Source organism: Salminus brasiliensis, chromosome 1 (assembly GCF_030463535.1).
Source record: "Salminus brasiliensis chromosome 1, fSalBra1.hap2, whole genome shotgun sequence".
Taxonomy (NCBI): domain Eukaryota; kingdom Metazoa; phylum Chordata; class Actinopteri; order Characiformes; family Bryconidae; genus Salminus; species Salminus brasiliensis.
Genome location: NC_132878.1, coordinates 61,752,444 through 61,767,515, shown reverse-complemented (window position 1 = coordinate 61,767,515; position 15,072 = coordinate 61,752,444). Strand labels below are relative to the sequence as shown.

The 15,072-nt window shown below is 39.9% G+C and overlaps 1 protein-coding gene across 1 annotated transcript; it reads left to right on the top strand.

Annotated features, from left to right (window-relative positions):
* Nucleotides 1-444: 444 nt before the first annotated feature.
* LOC140577453 (uncharacterized) lies at nucleotides 445-4,563 on the top strand. Its single transcript, XM_072697443.1, has one exon. It carries the CDS (start codon nucleotides 917-919, stop codon nucleotides 1,757-1,759), a length of 843 nt encoding a protein of 280 aa, XP_072553544.1. The 5' UTR covers nucleotides 445-916; the 3' UTR covers nucleotides 1,760-4,563.
* Nucleotides 4,564-15,072: the final 10,509 nt, after the last annotated feature.

Sequence of the window (15,072 nt, the reverse complement as noted above, 5' to 3'; positions counted from 1 at the left end):
AAGACAAACTCGGTTTAGAATGTATGTATTTTTTATTTATACATAAAGTTTTTTATTCCAATTAATATCCAATTCTAAAATATTTTCTAATTTATTTACTTATTATTTTTTCCGTTTTACACATTATTTAAGAATATCCTCGCGTATTTACTAGTGTTTTTTTCATTATTTGTTTTAATATTAAAATTAACTTCATGAACAATTATTAACAAATTATTATTACTCTATTATATATATATATATGTGCATGTTGTAATTAATACGTAAATAACAATACATCTGAAAAGCCCAGTTGCCGTGCTGGCTAGTTCAAAAACTCCCCTTGATCATGAGCTAAGGTTACGGACATCCGTGTTTACATGACGCGAGATGTGACGAAGGTAAATAAAGCAGAGCGCGAGAGAGAGAGAGAGCGAGAGAGAGAGCGAGAGAGAGAGAGAGAGCGAGAGAGAGAGAGAGAGAGAGGTTAAATTGAGCCTGCTGTATCTTATGTTTATAGAGTGCTCCTCTCTCGGCCTCAGGGAGATGCTCCATCTGCTGGAGGAGGCAGGGAGGACGCTGGGAGCTCCTCACCTCCAACACATCCATCGCGCATCAGATGGCACTACATGTGCAGCGTGTGTGAGGGGGGAGGCTTAATGTCGTGGAGTGTGGAACGCAGGGTTTAATCAGGGGGGGATTTCGGCATGCACCTGCCTCAGAGGACAGCTTTCTAGCAGGCTGGCGCCACTGCGCTGCAGAATGTCTCGGTGCGTTTTCGAGGAAGGAGTTATTAGTGAATGGAGGGAAAGTAGGAACCGCGAAGCGCTGGTGAGGGACATCTTGTGAGGAACGAGGGAATCTGCTCAAAATCTCAACCCAGAAAAGCCTCAAGACGGACGGGGAACGGGAGCAAAGACGGAGACACCGGGGGAACATGAAGGAGAGGGACTTCATGCCAAACATGGAGCGAGGTAAACCTGCCACATACACGGGGGACAAAAAGGCAAAAATGGCCGCTAAGACCAACAAGAAGTGGGTGAGACTGGCTACAGTTTTTGCGTACGTTTTGTCCGTGTCTCTGGCTGCCATCATCCTGGCCGTTTACTACAGTCTGATATGGAAGCCAACGTCTGCATCGCCGTTGCCTAGACGGCCAGATGTTGCGGCCGTGGTCTCTACCACCCCCATGAGCTCAAGTCTTATCAATAGCACAGATCATGTCTCAGACAATGGCAACAGGACTGATATTTCCGCTGCAGAGCCGGGGGCTACGGTGGAAACCACACATACAGGATCAGATTCTGCAGAAGGAGAGTCCCATGGGATGGCCAGCAAAGAGGAAGCCCCCCATGGAGACCTAGCACCCAGGATAACAAATACTGACCCCACAGAACTGTACACTACAGAGCAAAGCCATGCTGGTCCATCTACAGTTGAAGGAGACGGAGTTATAGACTTGCCTGGGACGCAGGAGGTCAAAGACTTTGTACAGGACAGGTATGAGGGTTCTGGGGCTGACTCCGCTGCAGAGAACCAACCAGTGGAACTCACCCGTACACACAAGCCACCCGGCTGGGAACCTGAGTCTCCCAGCGAGAGCTCACTGGAGTGGACAACTGGTCCGGCCACGTGGAGAACCTTCTTGGAAAGACCAGATGATTCCACCTTCACGCATGTCGAGCTGGAACTGGCCGAGGGGTCTTCTCCGCTGCAGGACGAGGTGGCTCCTAAAGAGGCAGAGGACTCCACCTTTGTGTTCACACCGGGGCGTACGTGATTAAACGCTGTGAATTCAGTGGCCATCAAAAGAGTGCAAGTGTGGGAGTCCGAATGGAATTGCTTTGATTTGACCATATTTTTTTCTGTGAGGACAGAAGCAATGTCAGTTGTCCTGACCTTGAAAAGGCATGTTGATAGTCACATGGGTTTTATGAGTTTCACACCAAGCGTCGTTGGTCATAGCTCTCAGACACTCTTTCAGATGCTATTTGTGTGGGAAATTCACCCAGAAGAAAAAACAGTCAGTGGGACTGGTGAAGGAATATGAGCCATTGATTTCGGACATGCTGAAGCTGGACAGTGACACTTTACAGTAGCGCGTACGTGTTTCCATATTGGATCCGATTTGAAAAAGGAGCAGTCTAAGGTAGAAACACAGCATACAGTGTGTACAGAATTATTAGGCAAGTTGTATTTGAGAGGATTCTTTTTATTATTGAACAACAACTATGTTCTCAATCAACCCAAAATTGACAACCTCATAAATATCAAAGCTTAAAATTTTTGGAAGTTGGAGTGGGTTTTTTTTAGATTTGGCTATCTTAGGAGGATATCTGTTTGTGCAGGTAACTATTACTGTGCAGAATTATTAGGCTTAACTTAATAAAAAACAAATATATACCCATATTTTCACCAGGTGAACCAATATAACACAAAATTTAGAAATAAACATTTCTGACATTCAAAAACAAAACAAAAAACAAATCAGTGACCAATATAGCCACCTTTCTTTACGATGACACTCAAAAGCCTTCCATCCATAGATTCTGTCAGTTGCTTGGTCTGTTTACGATCAACATTGCGTGCAGCAGACACCCCAGCCTCCCAGACACTGTTCAGAGAGGTGTACCGTTTTCCCTCACATTTCCTGAGGGACCACAGGTTCTCTATGGGGTTCAGATCAGGTGAACAAGGGGACCATGTCATCATTTTTTCTTCTTTTAGACCCTTACTGGCCAGCCACGCTGTGGAGTATTTGGATGCATGTGATGGAGCATTGTAATGAAAGAAAATCATGTTTTTCTTGAACGACTTCTTTCTGTACCACTGCTTGAAGAAGGTGTCTTCCAGAAACTGGCAGGAGGTCTGGGAGTTGAGCTTCACTTCATCCTCAACCCAAAAAGGTCCCACAAGTTCATCTTTGATGATACCAGCCCATACCAGTACCCCACCTCCACCTTGCTGGCGTCTGAGTCGGAGTGGAGCTCTCTGCCCTTTACTGATCCAGCCTCGGGCCCATCCATCTGGCCCATCAAGAGTCGCTCGCATTTCATCAGTCCATAAAACCTGATAAAAATCAGTCTTAAGATATTTCTTGGCTCAGTCTTGACATTTTATCTTATGTTTCTTGTTCAAAGGTGGTAGTTTTTTAGCCTTCCTTACCTTGGCCATGTCCCGGAGTGTCGCACACCTTGTGCTTTTTGATACTCCAGTAACGTTGCAGCTCTGAAATATGGCAAAACTGGTGGCAAATGGCATCTTGGCAGCTTCACGCTTGATTTTCCTCAATTCATGGGCAGTTATTTTGCACATTTTTTTTTCAACACGTTTCTTGCGACCCTGTTGGCTATTTGCCATGAACGCTTGATTGTTCGGTGATCACACTTCAAAAGTTTGGCAATTTCAAGACTGCTGCATCCCTCTGCAAGACATCTCACATCTCACTTTTTGATTTTTCAGAGTCCGTCAAATCTCTCTTCTGACCCATTTTGCCAAAGGAAAGGAAGTTGCCTAATAATTAAGCACACCTTATATAGGGTGTTGATGTCATTAGACCACACCCCTTCTCATTACAGAGATGCACATCACCTGATTTACTTGATTGGTAGTTGGCATTCAAGCCTATAGAGCTTGGAGTAGGACAACATGTATAAAAAGGATGATGTGATGATCAAAATACTCATTTGCCTAATAATACTGCACCACAGTGTATTTAGTTTTGCTCAGGTGAACATTTTACGATACTGTGCAGAAGTCCATAACACTTTACTGAAGGGCAGCATTCATAAGACTACATGATACCTACCTGTCTTTTATGACAACTGACATAGAACTGCATGAACATTTATAAAGACTTACTCCAACAAACGCTGGCCATTATAAAGGCTGCATTTGTAACGTTTGATGCCATTTTACCTGAACTAGTGTTAGGACATATTTCTACATGTCTATATAGGTTTATGTCAGTTGAAATAAAAGTGTTATGTAGGTGTTGTGTGGCTTTATTACCTTAGCTGTTCAGTAACGGGTTACCCAAAACAAGTAGGCGCCTGAGACCATATGTAAAGCCATTTATTTGGGCAGTGCGTTTTTATTTGTCAAAACAGTAATAGGCTAAATACAAATATGTATTTATAGGATAAGTAGGGATGTATTAGTAATGATCTATAAATCTATAACCTATTTATTTATATATCTAAAATGAAATAATTACTTTAAATGATCAGCATCAGACAGACTTAGACCTGACCAGTATTTTACATCAATATTTGTTGGTGTATTTAATGTACCCCTACTAATAAACAATAAACAATGCACTGTGAATTGATGTGTGTGTTTGCTAAAGTGTTACCACAGCTTTCTCTAAGAAGTCCAGTATTTGCAGTTCCAGTGCAGCACCTAGTTTATCTAGTCAGTCCTTCATTACAGTAAATCAGGTGAGATGCTGATATGGAAACTGAACAAATGCATACAGTGGACACTCTTGGAGTTCTTCTAACCAACACATCACTGCAAAACATGTACCTCCACTTTTGACATCTTTATTTTTTAACATAATTTGGCAGTCGTCCCTTACATGATGTCAAACCTTGTGATGTACGCATTAAAATAAATGCTTGTAATGAAATCTTTACATTTACTTCAGTTAAAAGTTATGTGTAACAGTTTCAGTTGATGTTTATTTTTGTGCATTCTAACGTTATATAGAGTTTTGCATTGCTGACAAACAGTTTGAAATTATTTTAATGCCTGCCCGAGACACTGTACTGTACGTAAGTACATAAAAACCCTTGTCAAATAGACAAACTTACACTGTGCAAAAATACTGTTAGCGACAACGTTAGGCCGTTTCTTTATATACAATAGAAATATATGAGCATTGTTGAAAATAAATGATCAAGTCTAATGATATGATCAAACATTATGAGCATAAATGATAAAGCTGATTTTAATTTAATAGGCACATTAGGGGAAAGACTGTAATACATTTCATATTATATCAGATTTCTTCTTATATCTTACCACAGCAGTTTAATCGTTTAAATTAAGGCTTTCTTTTAGTCCTATGTTACATTAAGAAACAAGAAGCAGACTGTTACAGCAATGAAATCGTGCCATTTAAGCCCAAGAAAACAGCAGGGCAGTGCTATGGTCTCTGACTGTTCCAAGAAATCCAACCAGATGGCTACAGAAAGGCTTGATGATGGTAGTGGCTTGAAGTGCACGCCATGCATGTGTTCAGTGGAAGAGAGGAGTAGGCTACGTAATAAATCAGTGTATTGAAAATTTACCTCGTTGACCTGTTCGTGTCTTGTGTTTTTTCAAGAGCTCAGTACCATTCAGAGATGTGGGTAGAAGCACTGCTTAAATCCACGGGATACACTGTGCATGTGAGCTTGGAACCACTGCAGAGACACAATCTTTTTAATCAGGAAAGTCTTCCCAATAGGGAACATGTCTCTTAATTACCACAGAGACTTCCATAATTACTGCACTTGCATACACCCAGTGTGCTTCTCCACAGAGAGAGCTGATTAAGTTATAAAGCTGAATACTGAAATGTTGCTTCCAGCAGTACTAGAGGTGTCACTATTGATCCAAAGTATCCAAAGTTTTGACCACTGATGACATGATCAAAGGCCAAACAATGACAAGGCACTTAAATGAACAATGCCCAGCCCTTCAAATTGGAAATTGACTACATAAAGATGATAAGGGCAGTGGTGGCTCAGCGGTTAGAACTCTGGGCTATTAATTACAGAGTTGTGGGTTCGATACCTGGTCTTGGCAAGCTGCAACTGTGTTGGCTGCCCTCCGCTCTGGATGTGTGTGTGCTCACTGCTCCTAGTTCACTACTGTTCAAAAGAAATTATTTTAATATATTTATTTAATATCCAGTACAATCAGCAATTCAGTTGCTCATTATCAGAAACAGGAAACATTAAAATGACAGATAATCGCACATGAGCCTCAAAAGCTAAACAGAATATCAGATGTTTCAGTATTTAGTGAGTCTTCCCCTTATATTCCTTAGCTTCCGTTCTTCTCAGAAGGCTCATTTTCAGTGTTTCTACAGAAATCTGCAGAATTTTTTTTTTCCACACCTTCAAAGCTGATGCATATTTTGCTTCTTACAATCTAAGTAATCCCAAACACATTCAATTATGAAGTATGGTCAGTCCACTTCCCTATAGGCACCACGAGTTTCTACTTGCTCCTGTTTTTTTGCATGTTTGCATGTTTTGCATGTTTCTCAGTAAGGGCTTTTTCATCAGCTCTATGTCCTGCTCCAAGACCTACAGTGTTCACAGTGGAAGGATAAGCAGAAAAAACCTGTGGGTGTTTTCAGATCTGATGCGAGACTCAGATTTCATGATTGATAGGAGTGATGCAATCACATTACAGTTTTTACCTTTATATTGAGCAAAAGTAAGCAACATTAAATCTTACATTTATAAGTATCTCAACCATTGCTTTCTCATTAACTGGTGTGAACTGGTTTCAACTGGTGATCAGTCCTGCGCAGTCCTGGGCTTCCCTATATGAGCTTATTTTCAGCTCCTTCCACAACTACCATTTCTATTGGGTTCAAATAAATGTAAGAAATGTTGCTGGTACAATTGAGAATTCATATGTCTATCTGTAATGCCAGGCCATTCTTGACTCAAGGCAGCAAAGCCACTCCAAATCATGCTACTTCCACCACCATGCTTAACAGTTAGGGTAGTTAGGGTAGTTTAGTTTTTGTGAACCATAACACTTGTCATTTTAAGATCCATTTGATCCATTTTTTTTTGTAGAGGAGGTCTGTAGGTCCATGAAGTTACAAAGAGCTTCTTTGTGACTTGCTGTAATATTATTTACTGGCCCTTGGAAGTGATTAACACATTTTTTTTGTGTTTACTGTAAGTAGAATTATATAATACACGTTGTAAAATGTAATGTCTAGTTTGTCTAATGAATCCTTCATTAAATTAAATTAGAGAGCTGCTTGTGTAACTGAGCAAATCCATACAGTTCACAGAGAAGTCCGGAAATTAAACTTCTGTCAGTGTTCAAGTTACATATTAGTAAATTTTCTGAAAGCGTGATACTGTATTCATGTTCAAGTGTATTCATTGTGTGCTGTACTTTATTCTGTTTTAATAAGTACTTACTTTCTCTGTTCTCCGAGTTAATGACTTAATCAACTGCCCACCCTCCTGCCACTGCTATCTGCCTAATGACTATGGTAAAAGTTACATGGACTTTAACTATCACCATCAACCAACATTACTATGATTATATTAGTTATATGATATTATTACTATATCAGCACACCTGAGCAGTAGAACAGTCTTGGTGGTTCGGTGACTTAGTTCTGATTAGAGGAGGGAGTGAGTCTTGGTTCCTCCCAAGGTTTCTTCCTCCAGCTCTGAGGGAGTTTTTCCTTGCCACGGTTGTCTTTGGCTGCTCACTGGGGGTCTTCGGTCTTGTTGATCTCTTGTCCTCTTACAGATTCCTGTAAAGCTGCTTTGTGACCAGTTGTAAAAAGCACTATACAAATACATCTGATTTGATTTGACTTACACTTACTACAAAGATAACCTTGTATCTCTAAAAAGAGAACCTTGCTTTCAGGGAAAGATTTTATTCCTTAGTCATTTTGCATCATTTTTAGCAGTAAATGCATCCCTATATTATGATCCCTTATGATCTAAGACAGGGGCTAAGCCTAGTATTCTGGATGGTGATTCTCTTTTGAAAGCAAAAATTTAGTCTAGGACTAGGCTTAATTCCTTTCTGGGGAAACCTGCCCTTAGACTTTGGACAATGTAACGAATGACTGCCAGATTCAAATTAAGCCTTCAAAAACGCTAAATTGATTTCATGACTGATTAGGACTTTTGCATAATACCGCATACAAAAACACTGTGTGGCAAAGAAATTACGACAGAGAAGTGATTCTAGACACATGATGACTCGAATAACCATTTCAATGTCTGGTTAAGTGTTTCTTCTTAACGATAGGTTGATTAAGTAATGGTCTATATTGCAGTAAAATGGGATTCAATACAATTTCAAGTATAAGGACCTATTTTCATATGCTATTTATTATATATAACAATTTTTGCTGTAACAGAGACTAGCTGTACTATTTAAATTAGGCATCATTATCAAGCTAACTGCCAGCTAGTCCCTGCTGAGTCATTTTTTAAAACCAAGTACTTGTGACAGCCCTAAACAGTAACGGAAACGAAATAACAGGAAAGCTTTTACACCAAGAGAGTCCAAAGTCAGCTAAACTCTTTCAGCCCTTGTGGTCTTGTAGGGCTCTTTTCTTACACTCGCTCCATAGAGACTTTCTCTCTGCCCAGAGCTGCAGTGCTCCCACCGGGTAATAGCCCTGACTCCATTAGCTTTAAATGGATGAGCAGGGGCGGTTTATCCAGCAGTAGCTTTTGACTGTAAATGCAGTTTTAGAGGGTGCTTTCATCTCCCAGCCTTTAATAACCAAGTGGTCAGACACTGCATCTAACATAATGAGCTGCCAATCCCTTATTACCATCAGCTCTGCTAACCCTAATTGACGAAATGACTGTTGTTTATGCACTTTCCAAACATCTACACTGAAGAGGCTAAAAAAATTACAAATATGAACCTTCAGTCAGGGGATTTTAGCTCCCAGATTACTTTGTGACAAATAAGAAAATGATGCACAACATAATTACCAGTTGGTTGTCAACAATAAATGATTAAAAAAAAAATACAAAATGCTACACTGCTCAACACTCTTCCTTGCACTTTTATTCCAAAGAGCTAGAGCTGTCACTGTTGATTACAGTAGTACTCTATCAGCTGTACCAATCTACCAACCAGGTGATTAATATTGAGTAATGAGAGCCTGCTAAATAGGACAATAAACACATTTAATACAGATGGTACTGTAACAAACCAATCATAGCCTTTCAAAATATAAAAAAAGCATATGTGTAAAATGCCTTATATAACACATGTGATTGTTGTCAGATGAGCTAGTTTAAGTACTTCCAGAACTGCTGATCTGGGATTTTCAGAATAAGCATCTCTAAAGTGTCCTCAGCATGCTGCCAGTGCACTATGAAGAAACAAACACTTGGTGAGTGGCAGTTCTGCAGAGAGATGCATCTTGATTTCTGGTGAAGCACACGTGGTAGAGTCAGAATTTGGCACTGGCAGCATGGATCCATGGACCCAACCTGCCTTGAGTCAACAGTCCAGGCTGGTGGAGGTATAATAGTGTATATGTGTAGGTATTTTTGCAGCAATAAACTATCACTTGAAGACCACAGCCTACTTGTGTACTGTTGCTGACCATGTGCTTCCATTTATGGCCATCTTCTAACAGCTATTTCCAGCAAGATAATACGCCATGTCACAAAGCAAAAGTGGTCTCAAACTGGTTTCATGGACATGACGATGAGCTCTTCAGTGTTGGTTAGGGGCCCTTACCAGTCACCGGATCAGAATCCAATAGAACACCTTTAGGTAGAATAGGAGTTTTAGAGTGTGAACATGCTCCTGGTAAAACTGTGAGAGTGATTTAAGACATGAAACATGATGAAAATGAGGTTTAAGAGAAAAGGTTTTTCCCACTCCTCCATGCAGAATTCTTTTAGCTGTGTGATGTTTCAGCTTTAGGTTTTAGACAGATGGTCTCAGATTTTCCTCAAGCCCCCTCTGAATAAAGCATTCCTAGTGGATTATATGTTGGAGAGCTCTCTAGGCCCTACTGCAGAAAAGTAGCTCCAAACCATGACATTTTTACCTCCATGCGTCACAGTTAATCTGGGTTCTTGTGCTCAAACATGTCCTCTGTAACTATGTCCTGATAATTCAACTTTGGATTCATTTGTCTAAAGCATTGTTCCAGGTGTCCTGCTCTTGGTCTAGGAGTTCTCGGGAAAACTGCAGTCTTGCTCTGATGTTTTAAGTTTACAGTGAGGGTTTCCTCCTTTCACACCTCCCACGAAAATCAAACGGGTGTGGTCTCTTTCTGATGGTAGATGTTGTACTTTGACTTCAGCTGTGGCAAGAGCTACCTGTAGATTCCGTGATGATATTTAAACCTCTTTACGCATGCTGTGGTCTGCTGTTGGACTGAACTAGCTAGGACTGATCTTATGCTCTACACTCACCCAGGTTGAAATGACTAGGTGTCTGATGTTTTGTTACAGGGCTGATACGGCCAAACCAACCTGTGCAGTATATAAATAGCGCTCTGTATCTGTAACATACCATCAATGTATTGCCCATTTACCTCCTTTAAAAACTTGCACACACTGTATAGGAATATTCCTGACATGCTCAGGATAAGTCTTTTTGGTACCCAAGATGAAATTAACGAGTGAATCTTTCCTTTTAACACTTCACTTTTCACACTGCCCTCTTAACAGCGGCATCACAGAGTGAAAGGACCCAGAATGACTCGTCAAAGGAAAGCTTTCTAGCTTGTTTAATGCTGTAGCCGTTAGGCATGCAGAGAGCTCCCAAGCGACCGGATGTGGAAAGAATAGGAAAGGGCAAGTTCACATGAAATCTCCCCTGGCACTCTCCAAATGCCACTCTCAACAGCAGAGAGACTGTGCCTGCAGCTTCACACTCTCGCATTTCTGTTCATCCTCTTCACAGATTAAAAAGCCCCTGAAAACAGCAGCACTCTGATCAACTGCACTCTGATTTCTAACCAATTTGGCCGTGTTCCTACTCAAAAAAACCCAAAACAAAACCCTGACATATAATTAATATCCAGGATGGTCATCTGGCTCCCCTAAGACCTCCTCAGCTGTCAAGCTAATATTTCACATGTATTACCATTAGAGCCATATAATGTCCAACAACCTCTAGTCTATAACAGAATTGAAAGTGTGAGAGAGAGAAAACATAAAAACAACATTTTCTCTAAATATGATGTTCCTGATCTGCTACTGAACTGGACCCTGTAGCAGATCAGGAACTGTAAACTAGGTCTGGGCAATATCATGGCACTGCTCCCTCAGGTAGGCAGCTGAATAAATAATACTTTTACTTGTTTTTTTTTTTCTGAAATTAAGGTTTACTATCTTAGAGTTTGTCCCCTTTTAATGCAGTAACAACCTCCACTCTCCTGGGATCTGACTGTACTCAAGACTATTAGTGATGTCAGATACTGATGTTGGCTGATTAGTTCTGGATCACAAACTCCTCTCCAACTCATCCCAGAGGTACCGGATGGCAGTTCGGTCCTGCTTCCCAGCCCAAAACCGGAGAGCTTTATAACTCTTAAGTGACCTCAGGCATGTGCAGTTGCTCCAGAGTTTGTACTAATGACAGTAGTTTTTAATAAAGGTTGTATATGATGTGGGTTAAATCCTGTATCCTAACCTTTAAGGTAGCAGAGGTGTGTACAATGTATTGTACAACACCTTACATTTCAGTGGTTTCATTGGAGGGTGAACAATAGAAAAACATTAAATACCCCACTTACAATGCTCTGGTTTACATAATCTGGGGGTTTTGGTTTTAGCTATAAAGAATGATAGGAATGACCATCGTTTCACCTTTTAGAGCCACATTCATTCTTCTGTTCTCTCAGGAATGTGGATATTCACTCCCCTAGAACTGAATTCTGGATCTCCCTCTGAATAAAATGTGAAATAACATTATAACGAGAATCATGGACCGAGGCAGAGGAATCAACTAGCTGAGAACTGCTGAAAATAAATGTATATGAACAATGTGAATTTATGAATGTATCTCCTCAGGTCTTGTTAACTCTTCCACTGTTTGTCTTCAAACCCTTACAGCGCTAGATCTTGACATCCTTGATTTCATGTCAGCTATTTTGCATTAGGATATTAAAATCCCCAAATAAATCAGTCTTGTGTTACATAATTTGAATGCCTTCTGGAAATGTAATCAGAGGCAGAGAAGATGCCACCAAGCTAAAATTAAATGCCATCAAAAGAGCCCATGAGCTTGGATGATCCATAGGAACTGTAGTGGAGGACACAATACAAGCGTTAAGCTAAAGGGATTGAATTAGATGATGCGTGTGTGTTTTTAGTCAAGGTCATCTACAAAGATGGGCCCTGGTGACGCACAAAGATTTAATCTCATCAGATAACCCAAATTCGTGATTACAGCCATTCATGATTACTATCAGCCCTCTTCATGCAGAACAAACAGGTTACCAAGACTGTATGGCAGCTGTGTCTCTTCAAAATGTACACACTTTTTGACAGCTTATTTTACATAAACATGAAAATGAACTAAAATCAATATAATAAACCACACACAATGAGTGACATTTGCAGCTTGAACAAATGAGTAAGCTGCATATTTATATTTTACACTGTGTCTAGGAATACAATATTATTTTTATAAGCAGAGGCTTAAAAAAATATAAACACCCCTATTATTAATGTTTCAGGGTTTCATAACAGCTTGGTGTGAAGAACATAACTGAGTTGGAGGACCACTTCTCCATGCAGAACATTTCCTGCTTTGTCATAGACTTTGGTCTTTGCTTGCTGATTGCCCTCTTCAGTACACATCACAGGTTTACATCTGGGCTCAGATCTAGAGACTCAGAAGTCCATTCAAACGTTTCCTTTTGATCTTTTTCTTTCCATTAGATACATATGAAATTTCTTCAAACAGTTTGAGAAGCAACTGAATTATACAGATATGTACATAAAATATTGGAAATCAACACTGTCTAAAAGCACTGCTTATTAAATTAAATCAAGTCACTTTTATTGTCAAGTCACATTACACAGGTGTAAAGGTGAGTGAAAAACTTGTGCATCGTCCCTCACAGTAGCACAAAAGAAAATACAAATTTACAATAGAAATACTGAATATTTACACATTAACTTATACTATACATACACACACACACACACACATACTCTCTATTTACAATATTGCACTGGTAAAAGCAGAGCATAAGCATTAAAGACCAATCCACAATTCTAAGGTAAAGGTAAAGGTGCACGCATTTGTCACTGTACACTGTACAGCGAAATGTGTCCTCCGCATTTAACCCATCTGGTAGTGAACACACACACACACACACACACACACACACACACACACACACACACACACACACACGTGTTAGGGGCAGTGAGTACACACACACACCCAGAGCGGTGGGCAGCCAACTCCAGCGCCCAGGGAGCAGAGAGGGTAAAGGGCCTTGCTCAAGGGCCCAACAATAAAATGCAGCTTGCCGAGCCCGGGAATCGAACCCACAACCCTGTTATCGACAGCCCGGAGCTCTAACCGCTGAGCCACCACTGCACTGCACTGTTTTTATTTGTAATCAATGTAGAAATCCTGGTCTTAAGTCTTAAGAATTCACTTACTTTTTCTAGCCTGCACTGTGGATGTTTACTTATTGTGCTTAATAAAAGACAAACAGTAAAACTGTGTTTAGTTAGATTATGTTTGTCTATAACTATCACCACACTTAGTGGTCAATGCAGAAATCCAGGTCAGGTTTACTTACTGCTTTAGACTGTATCCTGTAATCCCGTATCCCGTAATCTTCAAGGTCTACAATACATAGCATTTCAGATTTACATTTCATAGTATGTGACTCACAAACACCATGACAGATTTCACAACATTTATAGTGATCACGCATTTTGAACAGTTTGTTTTGCCTGGAATTTAGTATCAAAGGCAGATGGCATGGATGGCTTCCATGTGATATTTTACAGCTTGTCTTACGCAACAATACCATTTGCTGTGTTCTTCTGATGTCATCTGAACACAGATAAAAGCCTTTAAAAACAGGCTTTAAATAGCTGAATGCAGTGAAAGAACTATGACGATGATGCTACATCAAAGCGGTCATCAATACATGTATACACTTATACCAAAGAAGGGGTTAGAAGTTCACTGACAGTATAAGATTTGTTGCCTATTAAAATGTGTATTTGTTTCTCACAGAATAAACAGTACTGGTAGAATGGGAGTAATAACACCATTAACCCAAATTCAGAACAAATTCAAAACAGAAAAGTTTCAAGTCCATAATTTTATAATGCAACAGCTTTCACAACATTTCCTTTAATACTACAGAACATGTAATTTGGGTATCATGTATTTGTATTCCTGATTGTGTCACATAAAAAAATGTAAAGATGCAACACCCCTTAAAACATGGAAAAAGGAACCCATTTACAACAAATGCAGTGCAACAGTGCAGAGACATGAATCTCTAAAGATCAGTAAGCCATGGTCTTGAAGCAATCATGTACACTGTTCTCCTTTGACAAATGGACTCTGAGGTTCAGGTAGCATCTCTTTGCAGGCTGAAAATGAACAGAAACTGAAAAAGAACCTTATAAATAAAATCTATAGTTTTTGAACAAACATAAGGATCTCTTAAAATGTAATCACTTTCCTTTAAACAATTCAGTGTGTATTCATTTTAGCTTAGCTTTAGGTAAATCAGCTTCCTGTGTCTTATGTGCTCATAAGCTGATGTACACAAGCAAGAGGAATATCTTGTGGAGTTTTAGAGCATCCTAATAGGGTCCTGCAACATACTGTTTGCTAATTCTGTGCTCATCTGCTGTATGAGGACACCGTTTTGAATGATTCAGAGATTGGGTTTCTTCTTGATTTTCTCCTGCCACAGAAGAAGCACTTTTCAATTATTGGCCCTTTAAAAGCCTCATTTTTGGTTCAGGTTTTCTCTAGATCAGGAATAGCAACGTTTTCCGAATTTCTGAAAGAGATGAGAAAGAAAGATACTTAATACATTAGTCTGGAAAGGCTTGCCAAGCCATTTGTGAGGCTCTGGGGCTCCTGTAAACCACAAAAAACAGAGACATTAACTCCAAATAGAGAAATCTCAGAAGGGTGGTTAATCTTCCCAGAAATAGGCAACCTACCAATTCTCCTCCAAGAGCATAGTAATCGCTTTTCTAGGAACTCACAAAAGAACCCAGGTGAACAACTAAATAACTACATGACTTAGATAAGGTCACTTATCTAAAAAATATGAGTATGGCAGAATGACAACCACTAACAAAGAAGAACAAATGGACATTTTTTAACCCATTACATCTAGTG